This window comes from Zootoca vivipara, chromosome 4 (assembly GCF_965207765.1).
Source record: "Zootoca vivipara chromosome 4, rZooViv2.hap1.1, whole genome shotgun sequence".
Lineage (NCBI taxonomy): Eukaryota > Metazoa > Chordata > Lepidosauria > Squamata > Lacertidae > Zootoca > Zootoca vivipara.
Genome location: NC_142587.1, coordinates 100,230,936 through 100,255,107, shown reverse-complemented (window position 1 = coordinate 100,255,107; position 24,172 = coordinate 100,230,936). Strand labels below are relative to the sequence as shown.

The 24,172-nt window shown below is 48.1% G+C and overlaps 1 protein-coding gene across 2 annotated transcripts in view; it reads right to left on the bottom strand.

Annotated features, from left to right (window-relative positions):
• The window catches only part of PDE2A (phosphodiesterase 2A), a 256,545-nt gene that overhangs the window by 6,786 nt on the left and 225,587 nt on the right, over positions 1-24,172 (bottom strand). For both annotated transcript variants that reach the window (XM_060273988.2, XM_060273990.2), the window contains exons 16-29: positions 23,249-23,327; positions 22,948-23,125; positions 21,128-21,240; positions 20,606-20,683; positions 17,701-17,823; positions 16,756-16,826; positions 14,217-14,339; positions 13,073-13,160; positions 12,362-12,409; positions 11,676-11,750; positions 8,093-8,192; positions 6,407-6,519; positions 3,685-3,723; positions 1,075-1,181 (exon numbers count right to left, since the gene is read on the bottom strand). In XM_060273988.2, the coding sequence (XP_060129971.2) occupies positions 1,075-1,181; positions 3,685-3,723; positions 6,407-6,519; positions 8,093-8,192; positions 11,676-11,750; positions 12,362-12,409; positions 13,073-13,160; positions 14,217-14,339; positions 16,756-16,826; positions 17,701-17,823; positions 20,606-20,683; positions 21,128-21,240; positions 22,948-23,125; positions 23,249-23,327 (1,335 nt within the window). The remainder of the gene's footprint in view (positions 1-1,074; positions 1,182-3,684; positions 3,724-6,406; positions 6,520-8,092; positions 8,193-11,675; positions 11,751-12,361; positions 12,410-13,072; positions 13,161-14,216; positions 14,340-16,755; positions 16,827-17,700; positions 17,824-20,605; positions 20,684-21,127; positions 21,241-22,947; positions 23,126-23,248; positions 23,328-24,172) is intronic.

The following is a 24,172-nucleotide window of genomic DNA, read 5'->3' as shown; positions in this document are numbered from 1 at the left end:
GTAGTCCAAAACATCTGGAGGGCCGAAGTTTGGGGATGCCTGCTCTAAAGCCACTTGTGTTGTAATGTGTTTACAATGGTTTTTCAGGTGATCGATGAGCTTCCTCCAATTCTCCTTGAATCCTGCCTCATCGCGGGTTCAAATTTTACTGGTTAAACTTGCCAATTCTGCATATGCCACCAATGTCTGCTGCTTGCTGAAATTCCCGAAGCCTCGCTGCCACCAAGTGTGGAGGCAGAGGGTAGCCACCGAGACCAGGAGCCCAGTAGACCTGAAGGAGCATCTCCACACCCATCGTTCAGCCCGGACACTGAGGTCCAGCTCTGAGGGCCTTCTGGCAGTTCCCTCGTTGCGAGAAGCCAAGTTGCAGGGAACTAGGCAGAGGGCCTTCTCAGTAGTGGCACCTGCCCTGTGGAACACCCTCCCACCAGATGTCAAAAAGGAAAACAATTACCAGACTTTTAGAAGACATCTGAAGGCAGCCCTGTTCAGGGAGGCTTTTAATGTTTAATAGATTACTGTGTTTTATTTTTCTGTTGGAAGCCGCCCAGAGTGGCTGGGGAGACCCAGCCAGATGGGCGGGGTATAAATAAATTATTATTATTATTATTATTATTATTATTATTATTATTATTATTATTATTATGATGCTGGGAAACGTACTGGGAGCCAATGTAGGTTTTTCAAGACCGGTGTTATGGGGTCTCGGCGGCCGCTCCCAGTCACCAGTCTAGCTGCCGCATTCTGGATTAGTTGCAGTTTCTGAGCCACCTTCAAAGGTAGCCCCACGTACAGCACATTGCAGTACAGTCATACCTCGGTTTGAGTATTTTCAGTTTAAGTACTCCGTGGACCTGTCTGGAATGGATTGATCCACTTTCCATTACTTTCAATGGGAAAGTTTGCTTCAGGTTAAGTACAGACTTCCGGAACCAACTGTGTACTTAAACTGAGGTACCACTGTAGTCCAAGCGGGAGATAACCAGAGCATGCACCACTCTGGCGAGACAGTGCTTTACTCTAGATTGCAGGCCCCCTCCCTCCACCATCCTCGCTCGCCCCACAAGCACTCACTTGTAGATGGGCATGGCAATGTGCTCCATGAAGCTGATCTGCAACTCGGGGATGTAAGCTTTCTCCCGGTCCATCATCTCCATCGGCCGGTTGCCCATGGCTTTCTCCTGCAGAGAAATCGGGTTGTTCAAGTCGACAAGCCACAGCTGACTTCCCTGTGAGCCCAGAGAGCTGAGGATTGAGACCCCCTGACATTCCACACTCTCGGGGAGGAGCGGAGAGCCTACTGCCCTCCGATGGTTGAATCCTGGCACCCACCAGCCCCGGCCAGAATGGAAGTTGTAGTCCAGCTACAACTGGATGGCAAAAGGCTCCCCTTTATTGCACCACGGAAGAATCAACGGACTCCCTTGGAAGATCATGAAGTCTCCTTTTCAAGCAGAGCTTGGATGTCCATCTGTCCGGGATGCATTAGCCATGATTCCTGCGTTGCAGGGGGTTGGGCTAGATGACCCCTGAGGTCCCACCCAACTCTAGAATTCTCTGACTCTCCGATCTTTCCAAATCCAGCCCAGAGCCAGAGATAATTCCCAGTTGTTTTTAAATGTGGAGGCATCATTGCAATGTTTCCACATGATGCTGCAATGCAGGAACACTCTTGCGAGCATGGATAAGTTGAGACCCTAACTCATCAAATGCCCCTGGTCTGGGTGTGCTTTACTAAATTGCCCTCATCTGGACACGTTCCAGCTTGTCAGTATCCTTCTTGAACTGTGGTGCCCGGAGTACTGTGTCCAGTTCTGGGCACCACAGTTCAAGAAGGATACTGACAAGCTGGAACGTGTCCAGAAGAGGGCAACCAAAATGGTCAAAGGCCTGGAAACGATGCCTTATGAGGAATGGCTTAGGGAGCTGGGTATGTTTAGCCTGGAGAAGAGAAGGTCAAGGGGTGATATGATAGCCATGTTCAAATATATGAAAAGATGTCATATGGAGGAGGGAGAAAGATTGTTTTCTGCTGCTCCAGAGAAGCGGACACGGAGCAATGGATTCAAACTTCAAGAAAGAAGATTCCACCTAAACATTAGGAAGAACTTCCTGACAGTAAGAGCTGTTCAGCAGTGGAATTTGCTGCCAAGGAGTGTGGTGGAGTCTCCTTCTTTGGAGGTCTTTAAGCAGAGACTTGACGGGCATATGTCAATAATGCTTTGGTGGTGTTTCCTGCTTGGCAGGGGGTTGGACTGGATGGCCCTTGTGGTCTCTTCCAACTCTAGGATTCTATGATTCTAAATTCAGACGAATCCCAATCCAGGGGGAAGTTTGTCTAAGGCAGGCACCCCCAAACTGCGGCCCTCCAGATGTTTTGGCCTACAACTCCCATGATCCCTAGCTAACAGGACCAGTGGTCAGGGATGATGGGAATTGTAGTCCAAAACATCTGGAGGGCCGAAGTCTGGGGATGCCTGGTCTAAGGCGAAGAGAGCCCTGGCTCAGCAACACAGTCTTCCAAAAACGCTGCAGACAAGCATCATCTCAAAGTGTCTCTAATTTCACGGTCTATGGAAAACCTAAGGCTGTACCTACTTGCTCTGTAACCAAAGGTCTCTGAGAAGTTTGTAAAACCCCAAAAGCTAAACTTCCTGGAACCAATACAAGCTCAGAGGCAGAGAAAGATCTGTCATCATCCACAGGCGCGTAGGATGAGGGGGGGCGATGGGAGTGTGCCGGCCCGGGCAGCGCGATCCTGCTGGGTGCCATCGCAGCTGTCCCTGCCCCCAGAACGCGCACCACGCCCCCAGAAAGTGTGCCACGCCCCTTCAGGTGGTGCGCCACACCCCCAGAAAGCGCATCAGGTGGTGCGCCCTGCCCCCGGGACGCGCGCCAGCCCAGCCCCCGGTGCCGGAGCATGAAGCTCCGCCACTGGCCATCCAGTGTTGCATCAAGAGTTTGCTTTTGCCATGAGAAGAAGAAGAAGAAGAATCGTTTGGATTTGATATCCCGCTTTATCACTACCCGAAGGAGTCTCAAAGCGGCTGACATTCTCCTTTCCCTTCCTCCCCCACAACAAACACTCTGTGAGGTGAGTGGGGCTGAGAGACTTCAGAGAAGTGGGACTAGCCCAAGGTCACCCAGCAGCTGCATGTGGAGGAGCGGGGAAGCGAACCCGGTTCACCAGATTACGAGTCCACCACTCTTAACCACTACACCACGCCGGCTCTCTATAAACAGAGGGGTATATCCAAGCCTCCGGATTGCCTGGTTTGGAATTCAAACCTTTGTAACTCAGAAAGCCTCCCAGCGGGAGAGACGTGCAGGAGGACCCAAGAGTTCTCTCCTGGTTCAGATTGCCATCTAATTCTTTCCCTCTCATTGACCCATCTAGGATCTGCAGCAGCAGGAGATGTGGGAGCAGGGAAGGTCTTTTCCTCGGCACACTCTCCCTCTCTCCTTGACGGTTTGGATGATGTTTAGCGGCATCCCGGGCAACCCCTGGGAAATCTGATTTTTTCCCCCAGGGCACCCGATGTTCTTTCTACGAGGAAGACCTCCCCACCACCATTCCTAGCTCTGCCAGGCCTGGTAAGGGTCAGCAAGGATTTGGGCAAGGGGCTTATTGCCGGGGGGGGGGGGAATGTATGTGCGTTGTCTCATGAGAGTTTTCTTACATACCAGATCTCCTTGGGAGAAGAACTCCTTGTAGATCAACTCCTGGAAAGCAAAAGTCATGGTTTAGGCAAGTTTTAATTGACTTCCTCAATGTGAAGTCGGGGGAACATCTGGCCACCTTCTCCCCTGCTCAGGCGAGTCAGCCCCCATGGAGGTATGTTTTCCCCGACTGTTTACTCAAATTCCAGCCTCTGACTCTTGAGCGTTGGTATGCGCAACCCACAAGTGTTTCCTCTGCCTGGCAGTGGAGCCCCAGAGTCTTGGGAAGGGTTCCCCCCTTTCCCTCCCACCCAATAGCTTTTTTAAAAACAGAGACACCACGATTAAACCTGGCACACTCTGCCTGCAAAATCCAGGCACTAGTAGAGCGTCAATATGGTTCAAACAATATCCAAGGATCCCCAAAGCAATTAGGGTAACTCCCTTTCTAACCTCCTGGCAGCAACGCAACAGGTAAAGCTTTTCTAGGCATGGAGAAACAGGCACCCAGATGTTTGTGGGGAACACCCTACCCTCTTCTGTGCTTTCCAGCAAAATTAAATTAAACAGCAAAATTAAAGTACGACTGCTTCTGACTGTACAGGCAAAGCGTAGCCTCTCTCTCATGGCTTGCAGCCACCAATAGCCTGGTCCTCCTTTAATAATTTGTTTAATCTTCTTTTAAAGCTTTCCATGGCGGTGGCTATCGCTGCTTCCTGTGGCAGGGAGTTCCACAGTTTCATGTCGTTTTGTTTTTAATTTGAATGCTGCCTTTCTACATTGCTACACACAAGGTGGGTTACAAGCTGCAAAAACAACAACAAAACGGGCAGCAAAGAACACACACTTAATAATACTGTGGTACTTTGGTTCTCAAACGCTTTGGTCCTCAAACTCCGAAAATCTGAAAGTAAGTGTTCTGGTTTTCGAATGATTTTTGGAAGCTGAACATCTGATGCGGCTATTGTTTCCGGGGAGCCTGGACCAATCAGAAGCTGCGCCTTGGTTTTTGAACATTTCAGAAGTCAAATGGACTTCCAGAACGGGTTAAGTTTGGCGCTTTTGGTTTTGCTATTTATTTTGTGCTTTTGGTTTTGAGGTTTTTTCGGTTAGTTTGCTTTTGTGACTGTGGAACCCAGTTCAGCTACTGATTGATTGTGTGACTGCGGAAATGGATAAAAGCCCCCCATCCAAACAATGACTATCATCAGTGCAGCTAAGGAAAAAAAATAATTTTAATCTTTATCATCTACAATACTGTCTTATTTATTTTATAGTACAGAACAATAATTGCTTTAATGTTATGGATCAATGGTCTCGTTAGATAGCAAAATTCATGCTAAATTGCTGTTTTAAGGGTTGTTTTTAAAAGTCTGGAATGGATTAATTCGTTTTGCATTACTTTCTAACGGAAAGCGTGCCTTGGTTTTGGAACGTAAGTTGGTTTTGGTACGGACTTCCAGAATGGATTAAGTTTGAGAACCAAGGTACCATTGTACAAAAAAGCCACGATAACTTTAAAATAAACAACTTATATCAAATAAAGCAATACAGTATTCAATCACCCATTAGAATATAATAGTAAGCAGCAAAATTACATATCAGCAAATAATAATGAAACAGTTTACACTTAACAATTACAATAAATTATAATCAATAAGAATATTGGCAAGTCACAATGCGTAAAATACCACAAAACATACAGAAAGAAATTCTGGATCTTCCAACATTCCCCGAGTTCTAGCCAAGGAACAGGCAAACTCGGCCCTCCCGATGTTTTTGGGACTACAACTCCCATCATCCCTGACCGCTGGTCCTGTTAGCTAGGGATGATGGGAATTGTAGTCCCAAAACATCGGGAGGGCCGAGTTTTTCCTAGGCCTGTTCTGGTGTTATGAGAGAGGCAGAAAAACCTTTCTGTTCCTGAAGGGAGAGATTTGCCAATTGTGTTATGGAGCTAAGATCTGATCCTATAGTTTGCATTGCCTGCATTGTATAATTGTGAGTGTATGGTTGAGCCCCCCCCCCCCGATCCCTGGGATGTCTTGCTTAAATGCTTCCCCCCCCCTTGCCTCTCTCTGTGTGCCAAAGGGTGATGTGGGCTGGACAGGATGCCCTGCTAAGCTATCAAGGCCGGATGACTGTCTTGTCTGACGCTATCAGTCTGACGCACAGAACAGGCAAGCCCCCCACTCAAGGCTGCTGGAAGATGCTACCGGGGTAGGATGAGTCAGCATGTGTTTATGCACAGGACTGGACACAGGAATATCCTTATATGTACTTGTGACCCCCTTGTGCGCGCACATTTACAGAGGAGGGGGAAAGGAGCCCAAGAAGTGTATAAGAAGCTTTGCAAATTTGTGTTGCTTTACTCTTGCCGTGGAGCTGACCACCAAGAGTCTCTTATTAATAAGAAATTAAATTCTTTCTCCGAATTCAACCCTTGGAGTCTTGTTGACTGTCCCTGTCCTTGCCTGGGTGCAACTTAAGGACCCTTATCATCAGCTAATAAGGCTACATTCCCGACATGCCACGCATGATTTTACGCACCTCTGACTCGCCTACTCCCCAGAACTGAAAAACCCTGGAAGGGGCAACCTTTCCTTGTGAGGAAACAGAGGTGGGGAGGCTACCTTGTTGTGTACGATCTGGTTGAGATTCCTGCATTGCAGGGAGCTGGACTGGATGACCCTGGGGGACCCCCTCCCTTCCAACTCTACAGCTCTACAAGGATTCCCACACTCACAGCGATCTTGCGGGTGGTCTTCCAGCCTTTGGTCTGGTCCGAGAGGTCGCACGAGGTCATGAGGAGGCAGAGCAAGAGGCTGTGGTGTTGCTTGTTCTTGGGGTCGTAGCCAACTGGAAAGGGCGAGAGATGGAGGGAAGAAAGGTCTCCTTTTTTGGACTCCGCAGAGACAGCAGAAAGCCAGCAAGACCCTTTCCCCAAAGAAACGAGGCCTGGAAGGTGTGGGGGTCTCTGTTCTGTCCCCCCCTCCTCCCCGCCGCTATAGACCTTAGGAGAATCACACCTTCAAAAGCAAGAAGGGATTCAGAAGCCCCATTGCGTGTGAACTGGGTAAAAATAAGGATTTGGGCCGCAGAAAGAAAGCAGCTTCTCAAGCCAAACAGGTGCCACCTGACTATTAAATATTGTCAGAAATGAGGGGTCTGGTCCTGTATTGCAGGGGGTTGGACTAGATGACACTGGGTCCCTTTCCACTCCCACGATATGGGAAAAGTAATCACTTTTTAGAAGAGGGCCATAAAGATTTCTAATGCAAGAAAGACTGGAAATCTAAACTATTGTATTTTAATATTTTGTTAAAAGCCGCCCAGGGTGGCTGGGGAAACCCAGCCAGATAAACAGGGTATAAATAAATTAACAACAACAACAACAACAACAACAACAACAACAACAACAAAATATAAGCCATTATAGGAACTTTTGATACTTTTGACTAGATGTTGTTGTTATTTTTATTAGATTCTTTTGTGATTTTTCCTCTTTTGTTTCAATAAATGATTTTTAATTTTGTATTTCAAATTGTTGCAACCTGCCCCGGGTCCTTAGCATGAAGGGCAGGCAATAAATAATAGTATTATTAATAGCATGAGCCTCTTAATCCCAAGGTTGTGGGTTCAAGCGCCACATTGGGTGAAATATTCCTGCATGGCACGGGGCTGGGCTGGATGACCCTCGGGGCCCCTTCCAACTCCATGATTCAGCGCTTCAAAATTTGGTTTATTTAGGACTTTGCCTTTGTTTTCTTTCTAGCTCTCGTGCCCCTAGGGGTGTGTCTGAAAAGACGAAGGTGGAGAGAGGAGAAAGTTTCTCTGTGTTACTGGAAAACCGGGCTAACTATGATCCATACCTAATACAGTGGTGCCTCGCTAGACGAATTTAATTCGATCCACGGGTCTTTTCTTATAACGAAAAATTCGTTTAGCGAATCCCATAGGAATGCATCGAAATTTTTTTGAATTTTTTTTTTGCCCATAGGAACGCATTAATTGAATTTCAATGCATTCCTATGGGAAACCGCGATTCGCTAGCCGAATTTTTCGTAAAACGAATTCGTCTAGCGAGGCAACCCACCGCTAGAAAAAACCTTTCGTTAAGCGGAAATTTCGTTAAGCAGGGCATTCGTTAAGCGAGGCACCACTGTATTTCCTGTGGGCTAGACTGAATTGTGCATTCGAGGAAGATATTTCAACACAAGAAAGCCAGTAGATCCCAGCCCCGGGTTCTGTTTCCTTGTCATAAGACAGGAAGAAGTTTGTGTGTGTGTGTGTGTGTGTGTGTGTGTGTGTGTGTGTGTTTGTGTGTGTGTTTGTAGCTTTTATGTAGGGATGCTCCTATCCAAATCTGGTGGCCATGCCCTTCCCGCCTGGCTCCCCCTGGGAGGCACCAGACAGGTGGACCTCTAGTTACCTTCTGCCATTTTCTGGAGGTCTTTGAAGATCCTCAAGTGGTGAGCAAGGTCCGTAGCCAGGATAATGTCTCTCATCAAGTCCAGCATCCTTTGGTAATCCTATTGGGGCAATAAGACTGCATGTTGTGGGGTGTATCATCACTAAAGCAGTCAAGTATGTACATCATTTCCTGTTTGCCCAGAGTGGACACACAGGGGAATGTTGCTCTAGCCAGGAGGACTTCCTGTCACACCTGATCCAGAGCACCCCCTCCCCCCGCATATGACCAGGTAGACGGGCTTGACTCCAGAGAAGCGGACACGGAGCAATGGATTCAAACTTCAGGAAAGAAGATTCCTCATTTGTGTGTGTGTGTGTGTGTGTTGAATATATGTGATGTGATATATATATATATATATATATATATATATATATATATATATATGCTATATGGTAATTTATGGACCAAATAGGTATCTCAAGCCATTATGATACGTTTTTGAATTACACTAGAACTTGTCAGACTAATCTGATCTCATTTTTGGACAGAATTACAAGCCTGGTAGATGAAGGGAATGCTGTGGATGTAGCCTATCTTTATTTCAGCAAGGCCTTTGACAAGGTGCCCCATGATATTCTTGTAAAGAAGCTAGTAAAATGCTTTCTAGACAATGCTACCATTCAGTGGATTTGTAACTGGATGTCATATAGAGAAATGTTGTTTTCTGCTACTCCAGAGAAGCGGACACGGAGCAATGGATTCAAACTACAAGAAAGAAGATTCCACCTAAACATTAGGAAGAACTTCCTGACAGTAAGAGCTGTTCGGCAGTGGAATTTGCTGCCAAGGAGTGTGGTGGAGTCTCCTTCTTTGGAGGTCTTTAAGCAGAGGCTTGACAAGCATATGTCAAGAATGCTTTGATAGTGTTTCCTGCTTGGCAGGGGGTTGGACTGGATGGCCCTTGTGGTCTCTTCCAACTCTAGGATTCCAGGATTCTATGACTCTGGGAGACCCTATAAAGGAGCAAGTCACGCAGACATCTTCCCCTTACTCTCTTGCTCTTGCTTACTCTTACTCTTGATGCCTTTTGCTGTCTGCTGTCTCCGATTTTTTTTTTTTTACTGGAAGAAGCAAAGAGCACCAGTGTTGAAGCGATGATTCTTCAACATCAACTTCGTTGGACTGATCATGTTGTGCAGATGCCTGATTGTCATCTTCCAAAGCAACTACTCTATTCCGAACTTAAAAATGGAAACCGTAATGCAGGTGGTCAACAAAAAAGGTTTAAAGACTGTCTCAAGGCAAATTCAAAAAAATGTAGTATAAACGCCAACAATTGGAAAACACTGGCCTGCGAGCGCTCCAGCTGGAGAACAGCCTTGATCAAAGGTGTCATGGGCTTTGAAGAAACTCGATCTCAGGACGCAAGGGAGAAACGTGCTAAGAGGAAGGCACACTTGGCAAATCCACACCGTGATCAACTCCCACCCGGAAACCAATGTCCCCACTGTGGAAGGCCGTGTGGATCCAGAATTGGCATTCACAGTCACCTACGGACTCACTGTTAAAACTGTCTATGGAAGGCAATCTTACTCGGCTATGAGGGATCGCCAAAGAAGAAAGACGGGGTCTCAGAGGATGAACCCACACTTTGTAACTGTAACTACAAGCTCATGCCTGCCTTCAGGATCATACTGTGACCTGAATGTAAGTAAACCTTATCATTACTTTAAAAAGAAGAATGTTGTGTCATTAATGTTTTTAAGAGGGAACGAAAGGGGATTTACCAGGAACAACCCAATCTGGAAAAGCCAGAACGGATTGCTTAACTCAAATGGTTCGAACGAATCCACCAACTTGCTCCCTGCAATGCACAAGAGAGTCATCTTCAGATATCTGAAGTGCTGTTGCATGGAAGATGGGACACGCTTCTGCTCCATGGCTTCGAGTTACAAGGAAGGAGATTACGACCAAAAATTAGGAAGGACTTTCCAGCCGTGAGAGCCGTTTGACCATGGGACAGACTCCCCCGGAAGGCGGTGGACTCTCCTTCCTTGGAGTCTGGATGTGGGCGGGTGTGACGGATTGCCTGGTGGGCAAAAGAACTCCAGGGTGCAGAGAGTTAAACCCCAACATCCTGGATAAATGACGCATTCCATTCCTGAGGGGCGGGACTGCCAGGAGTTTAAAAGGAATGGGAGGCAGTTAATTCTGGGGAGAGGGTTGTGGGACCGAGGGAGAGTGTGGGTAGGCGTAGGAGATCTTAAAGTGTTCTGAGGAGTTTAATTGAATTCTATTATCTAGCCATTGTTAATTGAAACTAAGAATATGATCTAAGAGCCTGTACACATGAAACCATTACGCATTTAAAAGTCATCTAGTCTAAATAAAGACTAGATAACCATAAAGAAGGCTGATCGCCGAAGAATTGATGCTTTTGAATTATGGTGCTGGAGGAGACTCTTGAGAGTCCCATGGACTGCAAGAAGATCAAACCTCTCCATTCTTCAGGAAATCAGCCCTGAGTGCTCCCTGGAAGGACAGATCGTGAAGCTGAGGCTCCAATACTTTGGCCACCTCATGAGAAGAGAAGAATCCTTGGAAAAGACCCGGATGTTGGGAAAGATTGAGGGCACTAGGAGAAGGGGACGACAGAGGACAAGATGGTTGGACAGTGTTCTCGAAGCTACGAACATGAGTTTGACCAAACTGCGGGAGGAAGTGCAAGACAGGAGTGCCTGGCGTGCTATGGTCCATGGGGTCACGAAGAGTCGGACACGACTAAATGACTAAACAAGAACAGTCTAAATAAATCTTTCTTAAATGTTAGTGGATGTGCTTAGTTATTCCAGCTGGGTATCTAAACTCACAGAAGTGGTGGCTCAATAGAGGACAAAACTTACCTCGGGAATAGAGGCAACGGTTTGTGTCTTAGAGTTACACGGAGGAGGCTTAGGAGGATAACCTGGGGTGCTACAAAGTTGCCAGAGTGGAAAGGGCAAACTTTTGCAGTGGGGAATCAATCTGACTGAGACTCTTTACTGTAGGCAAGAGGTTAGTCCGTCAAACAGCCTAGAGTTTATCAAGATACCAGGCCACGTAAGCTGGAAGACTCTCTTTACTAAGGAACCCAAGTAACAGGGGTTTATTTTAAGGCGGCAGGAGAAGTGGGAGGGGGTGGTGGTTTCACCCCTGGATTCCTGTGGCTCATTTTTAGTAATAGAGAGGGAGGACATTTCATCACATATTAAGAAGGATCCCTGAAAGTTTAGTGACAACGCCAGGACTGGGTTTGTCGCATATTAATTGGTGGCAAAGTCCTTGGTTTCCTTACAGCGGGCATCTCTCAAGGATGCTTTAGCTGTGATTCCTGGTCCCTTCCAGCTTTTCAATTCTATGATTCTATGACACCCTCCTGAAATTATGTCAGCTGCCGGTGACACACGAGACAGCTGCCACTCATGTTGGCTGAGGCTGATGGGAGTCCCGGTCCTGGAGTGCACCAGGTTGGAGATGACCCAGTGTCGAGAAATGAACGGTTTTAACCATCAACGCTTTTCGCTGTGAGACCCTGGGAACTGCTGACCCTCTTCTGACTCACCTTCCGAGAGAAATGATCGAAGATGTTGCAGCCGTGGGTGTTTAAGATGGCGATGGCCTGAGCAAAATGGTGCCTCTGTGCAGAGAGAAAAACACACCCTTTTAGTGTCCCAGTTCCAGCCCTCTGGAATCAGTTGCCAGCTGAAATTAGACAGGTGCCCCGCATCATGGGGTTTAGGTGCCTACTGAAGATATTTTTGTTTGAAGGAGCGTCTCCACCCCCATCGTTCTGCCTGGACACCGAGGTCCAGTGCCGAGGGCCTTTTGGTGGTTCCCTCCCTGTGAGAAGCCAAGTTACAGGGAACCAGGCAGAGGGCCTTCTTGGTGGTGGCTCCCGCCCTGTGGAACACCCTTCCACCGGATGTCAAAGAGAAAAACAACTACCAGACTTTTAGAAGACATCTTATGGCAGCCCTGATTAGGGAAGCTTTTAATGTTTTACGGACTACTGTATTTTAATATTTTGTTGGAAGCCGCCCAGAGTGGCTGGGGAAACCCAGCCAGGTGGGTGGGGTATAAATAAGTTGTTGTTGTTGTTGTTTGTTTGTTTTAAAAGATGCAGCCAGCTTGCTTTCTGCTGCTCCAGAGGGCAGGAACCTCAACACTGTTTTATTTTCAAGAAGGAGTCAGTTTTCATGCATCCATCTGCTTCAAGCTGCACAATGTTAATATCTGTAAAAGTTTTACCTCCATCACTGAGCCTTCTGAGCTGTACAGGGCAGCCAAGACCGATTTCTGAAACGAGAAAATTAAGGGACGTCATGTGGGGGAATCCATGATGCTGTTTTAATCCAGGACAATATGAGACCCCAACCGCTCCCTCCCTTTCTCAAAGATATAGATATTTTTGTTTCCCCTTCACAGTGTTGCAAGGAATGTTCTTTTCAGCAGGGACACAGGCGTGCTTGGTTTGGTAAGACCGCAGAAACGTTTTGAATTTGCGCCATTTGCATTTGCAATTGGCGCTATTTTGCATTTGCAATATTGTATTTGTTTGTTTATTCTCGGGAGCGTCTCCACCCTCATCGTTCTGCCCGGACACTGAGGTCCAGTGCCGAGGGCCTTCTGGCGGTTCCCTCGCTGCAAGAAGCAAAGCTACAGGGAACCAGGCAGAGGGCCTTCTTGGTAGTGGCACCTGCCCTGTGGAACACCCTCCCACCAGATGTCAAAGAGAAAACAACAACTACCAGACTTTTAGAAGACATCTGAAGGCTGCCCTGTTTAGGGAAGCTTTTAATGTTTAATAGATGATTGCATTTTAATGTTTTGTTCTGTTGGAAGCTGCCCAGAGTGGCTGGGGAAACTCAGCCAGATGGGCGGGGCATAAACAAACAAACAAACAAACAAACAAACAAACAAATAAAATTATTATTATTAGGTGACATATTAAAATCGTACCGAAGCCACCTGGAAGGAGTTGTTGGTGCCTCTGTGGTCCAGGTCGTGGCACATGCAGGAGATGAACAAAGCAAAGATTTCGATGTCTCTGTTGAAGAGAAAAGAAAGCAAAAATAACATATGAGCTGCGGAAAGCCTCTGGGCTGCTCCCAAATTTGGCAGTAGAGGAGGTATCCCATATGCAAACCAGCCCCAGGGGAATCAGAGGTGGCATCTTCGCTCAGCCTCCCCAACCTGGTGCCCCCCCCAACCAAGCATGCCCTCAGATCCGAAGTATTTCATTTTCTTAAAGCAGAGGGGGAGGGGATGTTGCCAAGCACCCAGGGACTCCTTCATTGCAGGGGGTTGGACTACATGACCCTTGGGGAGCCCTTCCAATTCTATGATTCTGTGATCTCTGCTAAACAGGTGAGGCTGGGTATGCAGCAACAGCTAGCAAAGGAAGGTTACAGCTCTTTGGCAACTCAGATATACACATCACTCGGGAGGACAGGCGAACAAATGCCAGTGTACTGGAAGAAGCAAAGATCCCCAGCGTTGAAGCAATGATTCTTCAACATCAACTTCGTGGGACTGGTCATGTTGTGCAGATGCCTGATGATCGTCTTCCAAAGCAACTACTCTATTCCGAACTTAAAAATGGAAAGCGTAATGCTGGTGGTCAACAAAAAAGGTTTAAAGGCTGTCTCAAGGCAAATCTAAAAAAAATGTAGTATAAACACTGACAACTGGGTAACACTGGCCTGCGAGCGCTCCAGTTGGAGAACAGCCTTGACCAAAGGTGTCATGGGCTTTGAAGAAACTCGATCTCAGGATGCAAGGGAGAAATGTGCCAAGAGGAAGGCACGCTTGGCAAATCCACACCGTGATCAACTCCCACCCGGAAACCAATGTCCCCACTGTGGAAGGACGTGCGGATCCAGAACTGGCCTCCACAGTCACTTACGGACCCATTGTTAAAACCGTGTTTATGGAAGGCAATCTTACTTGACTACGAGGGATTGCCAAAGTAGAAAATACCCCACCAAGCTCCGCATCACCAGGACACCCTCCGCTGTCTTTGTCTGTCTCCATGTGCTCTGCGGCTGATCCCTGGCGTAAACCCGCCCCCCTCCCTTTGGAGAGCAAAGCATCGTCCACCTACTCCAAGTAATTGACGAGCTCCAGATTTTTGTAGAGCAGGTAGCAGAAGTGGGAGACGGAGAAGGCATGCGTCCAGTTGTGATAGGGGGGGTCCCGGTATCCCTTTTTCACCATCAGGCAGAACCTGCGAAGAGACCCCCCCGCAAAGAAGCCCATTGGTGAGAATGACGCTGACTATTTTCATTTTTATTTAATAGATTTTGTACTCTGTTTGGTCATAAAAAGAAGCCAGCTACTGAGTAGTTTACATCCGATATACGTTAAAATTCCGGATAAATTCAAACATTTTTAAAATCCCAAAGTTAGTCTATTCCTCCCCCCCCTCTCAAAATATTCATGATAAAATAAAGTTGCATGTTAATATACAGGTCAGATGCACATGTCTGGGTAGGCTTAGGGTGATGACTTTTTTACAACCTCATTTCCCTGTATCATAATTTGATGTGCTTTCATTAAAGATTAGATAAAATCTTACTTTCAAAGAGATTTGATAAAAAAACCTCATGCACAAAACGATTTAAAAAAATTATTTATCAGTTTTTTGACCATTTTTGAAGTCACTGTAAGCAGATATAAAATTGAACCCAAGCTTTAGAGTCACATATATACACAACATTATATAGGGTCATCAAACACACAAGGAAGCATTTTTTAGCTGCAGTAACAGTATAGACACCGCTAGAGGGCGATGTTTTGCTACCTCTCCTGTAGGTTCTTTTCCCAGCATGCCCGGCAGGGTCTGCTGGCTGAGTTTTGAGGTCCCAAAAAGGGGCTTTTACCTTGCACACAGGTGTGGCATTTGTATACCCTATGTTGCTAAGAACACTCCCCGTTGTGGAATGTGGTGTTGTGTCCAGATATGATACGAAATATATATAGAATTGTTAATACAATTTTATGAAATGGTAAAACGGCATACAAAAAAAATTAAAAGTGGTTTGTGCGTAACCTTTTTAAATATTTCAATGGAATATACCTCATTTTAGTCATTAATAGGCAAAAGTTCATCCATTTGTGCTACAGGAAATAATTTTTGAGAAAAAAGAAAAGAAAAAGTCATCACCCTAGTAGGCATGCTTAAACAAAAAGTGTTTGTGTTTTAGCCAACGCTGAAAACACAACACCGAAAGGCCCTGCCTGATATCAATCGACAGGGAGTTGCAAAGCGCTGGTGCTGCCACACTGAAATACCCATTTTGTGCCACCCGTGGCTCCTTCGGAGGAAGTGTGCAGGCTTTAAATGTATAATGAATCTATACATTTATAATGATGAACATAGCTGTCAAGTTCTACCTTTTTTTAAAGGGAAATTCCCTTATGCTGAATAGGCTTCCTCGTGAGAAAAGGGAAAACTTGACAGCTATGATGATGATGGCAAGTCTGGAGTGAAAATTATGTGGCACTCTAAAAAGCTCGATGGGTGAAACCCAGCCATTTGCAAGATTGTTGTGCCTTTAAAAGCGGGCACCTCTTAAATGACCTCTTTCCAAATAAGTGAGTATGCCTAGCCAGTTGGGGGTATTTTGTTTGGGCACTCTCCGTCGCAATCCAAGGGCCGGGCAAGCCCCAGCCTTCCTCCTCCCAGTGGTGGAGTAGAGGGCAGCCACTGGGGAGAGACCCAGGGCCGTCTTACCCATAGGTGCTAGGGCTGCAGGGCACCCGGGCGCCAAGCTCTTAGGGGTGCCAGACCAAGAGTCAGGAGCCTGAGAGTTGAGTCTGGGGAAGAGCCCGCCCGTCAGTCGGAGCACCGCAATGGACTCTTCTGCTGCGGACGGCTCTGTGCCGCGAGTTTGGGGGCAACCGAGCCAGCGAGACGCTGAGGCGGCTAGCTGGCTCCGCCCTCCTGCGTGCCTGGGAATGGGCAATTGGGGGGGCACCGGGCGGAACTTTGCACCCTGGCGCCGCATATGCTTAATACAGCCCTGGAGAGACCCTCTGACTTTCTTCCCAGCGTTTGAGTTCAATGGCTCAGCTTTGTCGTGGCCCCTGCTCACGTTAAGCCTGCAATGGAAGGGCCTTCTCGGTCGTGGCTGCTCCCAGGCAACTTTGGAACTCCCTGCCTAGAGAAGCCAGACCCCTCAAGAGAGTGGGGCCCTAAGCTAGAGCTTGTTTAGCTTATATGTAAATCCGTCACTGCCTGCAGGTCTTTGGGAACTGGCTGGTCTTTGTTTTTAAGGAAAGTGCTTTTAATAGCACTGTGCTGTTTCTGTTTTTTATATTGTTTTGATGCTAACTGAGTTTGATGACCTTTTAATAAAGGTCCTACACGTTTCTGGTCTTTTGTATTTTATCTGTGTGCTTTTGTTATAAGCCACCTCGAGTCCCAGTCTGGGGGGAAAGCCGAGTGCAAGCGACAGCTCAGTCGGCAGACCATGAGATGCTTAATCTCAGGGTCGTGGGTTCGAACTTTACGTTGGGCAAAAGGATTGCAGAGGGTTGGATTAGATGACCCCCTGGGTCCCTTCCAGCTCTACAATTCCAATTCTAATGTGTGAGTCTGAAAGGGAGAGACAAAAAAGGCAGCCCTCTTCACGTCTTACCTAACAAGGGTCTGGCGGTTGATTTTGTAGCTGCTGATGAAATTCATGTCCTGCAACATGCTCAGAATGGCCTGTGGAGAAGAGAGAGAGAGCGAGCGAGAGAGAGCGAGAGAGAGTGTATTCAGGAGGGGTGCAAAAGCAGCCAATCTTGATGCCCTCCTTTGCACTACATTTCCCATTAGCCTAAGAGGTAAAGGTAAAAAGGTAAAGGACCCCTGGACAGTTAAGGCATCTTAAGGCAGCCCTGTTTAGGGAAGCTTTTAATGTTTGATAGATTTCTGTATTTTAATGTTTTGTTGGAAGCCGCCCAGAGTGGCTGGGGAAGCCCAGCCAAATGGGTGGGGTATAAATAAATCATTCTTATTCTTATTCTTATTCTTATTCTTATTCTTATTCTTAAGTCCAGTCCAAGGTGACTATGGGGTTGCGGCGTTCATCTCACTTTCAGCCGAGGGAGCCGGCGTTTGTCCACAGACAGCTTTCCAGGTCATGTGGCCAGCATGACTGAGCCGCTTCTGGCACAACGGAACACCGGGACGGAAACCAGAGCGCACGGAAACACTGTTTAGCTTCCCGCTGGAGCGGTACCTATTTATCTACTTGACGTGCTTTCGAACTGCTAGGTTGGCAGGAGCTGGGACAGAGCAATGGGAGCTCACCCCGTTGCGGGGATTCGAACCGCCAACCTTCCGATCGGCAAGCCCAAGAGGCTCAGGGGTTTAGACCACAGCGCCATCTTTGGACTACAACTCCCACCAGCCTTAGAAAGCACAGAGGGGGCATATGCTGTTTGGCTGGATCTCTCGCTCACAAAATCTGGAGCGCTGTCGATTTCTAAGGATCCCTGTGTTTTGGCCCACGCCTTGTTTTGGAAAGTACAAAATAGGTACATCTCTCGTTAAAAGGCAAACCCAACCGAATTTCTCCTCTGCCCCCAACGCTCACCATAGATGTGTCGTCCTCTGGAAGGGAACGCGGGGTGTAGGTGAATTTGGCAAAGCTCGGGTCAATTTCTGAGACGGGCACGATTGCTTCGTCGAGGAGCTTGGTGTATTCATCATCTGAAACCTGGAAGACGAAGCAGTGCTCAGCTTTTGAAAAGGAAAAATAGCTGGTGCCTTATTATTATTATTACTAGTGTAATTCAGCCCGTTCAATAAACGGGCGCTAGAACATCCCGGGGTTCGGAGAAGCGCTGCGCAGCCCTTTCTCCTCCTTCGTTCCTCTCCCCCAGCCACCAACAGGAAGGAGACATCCCGGGGTTCGGAGAAGCGCTTGCGCAGCGCTTCTCCGAACCCCGGGACCTGTCCTTGCTGTCGGCGGCAGGGGGACAGGTACGAAGGAGGAGAAAGCAGCCCTTTCTCCTCCTTCCTTCCTCTCCCCCAGCCGCCGACAGGAAGGAGACATCCTGGCCTGGCTTGGCTGGAGGCGGCACCTCTCACGGGTCAAGGAGGGTTGTGAGGAGGAGGCGGAGGAGGACCAAAATGGCGGCATCGGGCTCCGGGGCCGCGGCGGCGGCGGGAGCCGGACCGAGCTCCTCAAAGGCGCCCTTCCTACCCCCATTCACCTCCGCCGGCCTCCACCCTCGCTTCCCCGACGTGCCCTGCAGTGAGGTGGTGTCCGGCCGGGAGCGGCGGTTGGAGGAGGCAGGGGGGGGAGCGCACGCGCGTGCAGTCTCTTTGTCCAGTCCCTGTGTCCGTGGGGCACATGCGCAGTAGCGCGGACACAGGGACACAGGGAATCTGGACGCAGAGACACTTGCACTTTATTATATAGGTTTGTTATTATTATTATTATTATTATTATTATTAGGAACAAGCTGTTTTGAGGAGGAGAAATGGTGACATGTACCTGCAAACTGGCCACATTCCCAACTTTAAGCTGAACTGCCAGTACTAAGTCACCTGTGTCAGCAGGTTCATTTACCTGTTTACCAACACATATGCCAACCTGGTGCCCTCCGGAGGTTGTTGGAGCACAACTCCCTCAGACCCAGCCACGGTGGGGGTTGTAGTTCAACAATGCAGGGTGCAAAGGCTGCCATAAGCGGAAATGGGATGACAGGAACCTAGGCAGCCGGCAGGTACAGAGTCAGATCTATCCGTCTACGTATTTCCTACTATGACTGGCTGCAGATTCCTGCATTGCAGGGGGTAGGACTGGCTGACCCTCAGGTCCTTCCAAGCCTCCTTGGTCCTGAACGGGGTAACAGTGCCCCTGAAGGACCAGGTGCGTAGCCTAGGAGTCACTTTGGACTCACAGCTGTCCATGAAGGCGCAAGTCAATTCTGTGCCCAGGGCAGCTGTCTATCAGCTCCATCTGGTACGCAGGCTGAGACCCTACCTGCCTGCAGACTGTCTCGCCAGAGTGGTGCATGCTCTGGTTATCTCCCGCTTGGACTACTGTAATGCGCTCTACGGGGGCTACCTTTGAAGTTGACTCAGAAACTACAACTAATCCAGAATGTGACAGCTAGACTGGTGACTGGTAGCGGCTGCCGAGACCACATAACACCGGTCCTAAGAGACCTACATTGGCTCCCAGTACATTTCTGAGCACAATTCAAAGTGTTGGTGCTGGCCTTGAAAGCCCTAAACGGCCTTGGCCCAATATAACTGAACGAGCGTCTCCACCCCCATTGTTCAGCCCAGACACTGAGGTCCAGCTCCAAGGGCCTTCTGGCGGTTCCCTCCCTGCGAGAAGCGAAGTTACTGGGAACCAGGCAGAGGGCCTTCTTGGTGGTGCCGCCCGCCCTGTGGAACGCCCTCCCATCAGATGTCAAGGAAGAAGAAAAGAGTTTGGATTGGATATCCCGCTTCATCACTACCCGAAGGAGTCTCAAAGCGGCTAACATTCTCCTTTCCCTTCCTCCCCCACAACAGACACTCTGTGAGGTGAGTGAGGCTGAGAAACTTCAGAGAAGTGTGACTAGCCCAAGGTCACCCAGCAGCTGCATGTGGAGGAGCGGAGACGCGAACCTGGTTCCCCAGATTACGAGTCTACTGCTCTTAACCACTACACCACACTGGCTAAACAGCTACAGTGGTACCTCGGTTTACAAACACAATTGGTTCCGGAAGTCTGTACTTAACCTGAAGCGAACTTTCCCATTGAAAGTAATGGAAAGTGGATTAATCCGTTCCAGACGGCTCTGCGGAGTACTTAAACTGAAAATACCCAAACCGAGGCGTACTTAAACCGAGGTATGACTGTATCTGACTTTTAGAAGACATCTGAAGGCAGCCCTGTTTAGGGAAGCTTTTAATATTTGATGAATTATTGTATTTTAATATTTTGCTGGAAGCCGCCCAAATTGGCTGGGGAAACCAAATTGGCTGGGGTATAAATACTAAATTGTTGTTGTTGTTGTTGTTGTTGTTGTTGTTGTTATACCTGAAGATGCTGCCAGGGTTCGAACCCAGAACCTCCTGCATGCCAAGCAGAGGCTCTGCTACTGAGCTACACTATCAGTATATTGATGCTGGAGATAGCTCAGGTCTACACCCCCTCATGTGCCCCCAAGAGGAGGGTGATATAGCAAGAAGGAGCCAGTTTGATTTCTGCTGCTCTAGAGGGGTCAGGACTTGGACCAATGGATTAAAATAAGCAGAAATGCAACTAAACATTAGGAAGGACCTTCTGACGGTAAGAGCTGCTCAACAGTGCAATGGTCTCCCTTGGAAGGTGGTAGACTTCACTTGAGATTTCTAAACAGAGGTTGGGCGGCCACCTGCCAGGGATTCTGAAGCTGAGATTCCTGCGTTGCAGGGGGTTGGACTAGATGACCCTCGGGATCCCTTCCAACTCTACAGTTCTGTGATTCCATGATGCAAAGGCAAGCCAGCCTTACCTTCATATGGTACATCATCATCTCGTTGGCCAGGTGGCTCCGGTACTGGGCTTCGTGGACCTTCTTGTAGAGCAGAGACTGGAGTGAAGGGAAAAAAGGTGTGGGGGAGGGGGGAGGGAATATGTTAATGCAGGGATCGCCAACCCAGTGCCCATGGGCACCAAAGCAGCCATGAAGGCTTCCACTGGTGCCCCCATCCATTGTATGGATGTTTTTTATGTATCTTGGATGCTTTTGTTTTGTTTTTCAAGAAAGCTCTGCAAGTAAAAAACTTGAAAAACCTTTTTATAGGATGAAAATGCATCCCTGTGTTAATGAATCAAAATCTAATTATCTTCAGCAAGACGGCTGGCTTTGCACACTCTTCCCTGGAAATAATATGGTCCATTGCAGTCTTCCTCAACCTGGTGCTCTCCCAGCTGGCACACCAGTTTGAGAAGGCTGGTACACTGCACAAGGGAGGTGTTCAGCTCTACCTGGGGTGGAGGAAAGAGCCAGGGGGACCCAAAGGATCCTGCTTACATGGGCAATGCTGATGCCACAGTAGATGGAGAAGGCGGTGGCCAGATCCTCGTCGAACTTGCTGAACCAAGGCCCGTTGATTTTGTTCACCAGCTCAGCCACTCCAATGACCTCTGGAAGAAGCGGAGAAGAAGACAACAGGTGAGTTCTTGCATTGGTTGGGCAAGACAAGGAGCACACCTGATTGCTGTGGGATTGTTCAGTTTCTGTTAATTGGTTCTCATGGGAAACTTACAGATTCTTGCTTCATACAATTAACTCAAGGCAGTGTCAATTTACTCTTGGCAGAAAGCCACGGTCTGCCTGGCCTGGAAACAGCTCTCTGATTGGTTAATGACCAGCACTGAACTCTGTTATCTAGGAATGCTAGCACAGTTGTTTCTTGGTGGGTGTTAGGAGTAGGAGTGCTGCGTGTGGTTGGAGAGAGAGAGAGAGAGAGAGAGAGACAGAGACAGAGAGAGACAGAGAGAGACAGAGAGACAGAGAGGATTTACTTTGCTTTGCTTTGTATGCAGAAACTCTGCTGGTTTTATTTTCTTTTAATAAATCCTGTAAATAGTTATTCTGTGTCTAGCCGACTAGTCATTTCCACCTCAACTAGCTTCTGCGCTGTGCAGGAAAACTCTGCTATGTTTGGGCTAAAGCCACTAGAGCTATGCCTGACACTTCAAAATTCTAAGAGGGATGTGATACATAAATACAACATTCCTTGTTTTCCTAGAGTGGACATGCAAGGGGATGTTTGGTCCAGCCAGTCGGAACTTCCTGTTTCCTCCTAAGCTGGGACATACTTCCTTTGCATGTGACTAGAAGTGGGCGTGACTTTACCTGTCCACGTAACAAAAGCACAAGGCATGCAGCACTCTTTCTCTTTTCCTCTTTCCTCTCTTTGACTTCCTCCGTCGCTGGAGCAGCTTTTTAGCTAGAGATGCTCTGTTGGCTTTCAGCCAGCAGAGGACACTGGGATTATCCCATATGGGATAGATCCACATGCATATATTTTGTAACTAAGCCTGCCTTCAGGGATCCAACTGTGAACTGATGTGAGTAAACTACTTTTATATACTTTAAAGAAGATTGTGGCATGTTTATTCTTTTAAGAGGGATATAAGGGAACTTGCCAGGAACTTAATACTGTAGTGAAAGGATTACATGAGCCTGCAACCAGTTTCCCACTGTGTGATTAAAAAGAGGAATGTGAAACTCTGCTGAGTTATAGAACTTGCTGGTGCAAATTAGGAAGGATATTAATAAACAATATATCCTCTCCTGCCTCCCTGAACATTCCCACAATTGCAGTGCATAGTTAAGACTACAGAACTCTCTCCCACTGGAGGCAGTGCTGGGTGGCTTTCAACGAGGATTGGATAAATTCATGGAGGAGGAGAGGGCTGTCAGTGGCTACGACCCAGGATGTCTCCGCTCTGCCTCCAAAGCTGGAGGAAGCAATGCTTCTGAATGCCAGTTTCTGGAAAAGAGCAGGAGGGGAGAGGGCTCTTGCGTTCGAATCCTGCTTGCGGGTTTCCCATAATGGGCATCTTGTTGACCTGATTCAGCAAACTCTCCTTATGTCTCCCTTTCTTTCTCCCTTCCAAAGGCCCTCTGATGACGTACCTTCTTCTTGGCATATCAAGAGGCAAGGGAGCTGTCAGTTACTCTCGAGTAAGTCAGTGAGCCCAGGTGGAGGTGAAAGGGGAAGGACGTGGATCCTTCTCCCACTTGGGCGGAGCACGGAAGATGGGGCACGAGGGGCTTCTCAAACATCTCGCCCACGTGGGGCATTGCGCACACCTGGCGTTGCGCTTCTTCTGCACACTCACCCTGGTTCTCGTCCTTGATGGGGAAGCAGAGGATGTTCCGGGTGCGGAAGCCGGTGCTGTCGTCCACCCCGCGGTAGAAAAGCGGGTGCGAATAGGCGTCCTTGATGTTGAGGATCTTCCCCGTGGTCGCCACGTGGCCCGCGATGCCCTGATCTGCCGGAATCCGGAATTCGTGGCTCTGTGTCAGAGAAAGGAATGCACAGCAGGAGGAAAGCAGGTTACTCCACAGTCTCATGTGTGTGTGTGCGCGCGCGCGAGATAGAGAGAGAAAGGGGAACTACCCGCCACCAGTGGCCCTTACCTCATCATCCACCACACCCCCGTCAAAAACTTTGGCCACCAGTTCGTGGCTGCATCTGTCCAGCAGGAACACAGAGCATCTGCAAAAGAACAAGCCAAGGTGAGATACGGGCTCGATAACCACCGTCGCCAGGATCCTGACCGTTCTCTGGGACAAGTGAGGGGGAACGCAACCTCTTGGCCTGCACACGGGTTAATTATCCCAGCTTTGGGAGGCTAGGGGTCTTGGCGAGATCTTGTGGGAATTCACATTTGACCTGTGGGATCTCGCACGAGCATCCCAGAGTCAGTGCTGTGAACAAGTCAGGCCTCCCAAGCAAGGCAGAGAGCTTTTAAGCTCTTTAAACGCCCTGTAACCCCGAGTGTGGCTGGAGCAACCCAGCCAGATGGCCAGGGTATAACTAATACAATTATTATTATTATAAGTAGAACCGGAGCAAAAAGAGCTTTTCATCTCTCTGTCTTGCTTGGATTTAACTTGCACAATTTCAACCACCCTGCCTTCAGCTCCGTATGGTTGAAATAGCACAAGTTACATGGGTGCAAGCGATGACTGCGCTGCCTGGTGCCAGGTTAAGCACTCATTTCCATGTTATTTGGAAATGGGGTTTTGCCGGAAGCAAATAGCGCAGAAACGAGCGCCAAACTTGTGCTATATTCCACTTGCTTTCCAGAAGCAGCTTCTGCATCGGGTGAAAGTTAGAAGAGGATGCGGAAACTAGTGATGTATGGAAGTGAGAGCTGGACCATGAAGAAGAAGAAGAAGAAGAAGAAGAAGAAGAAGAAGAAGAAGAAGAAGAAGAAGAAGAAGAAGAAGAAGAAGAAGGAGGAGGAGGAGGAGTTGTTGTTGTTGTTTGGATTTGATATCCCGCTTTATCACTATCCGAAGGAGTCTCAAAGCGGCTAACATTCTCCTTTCCCTTCC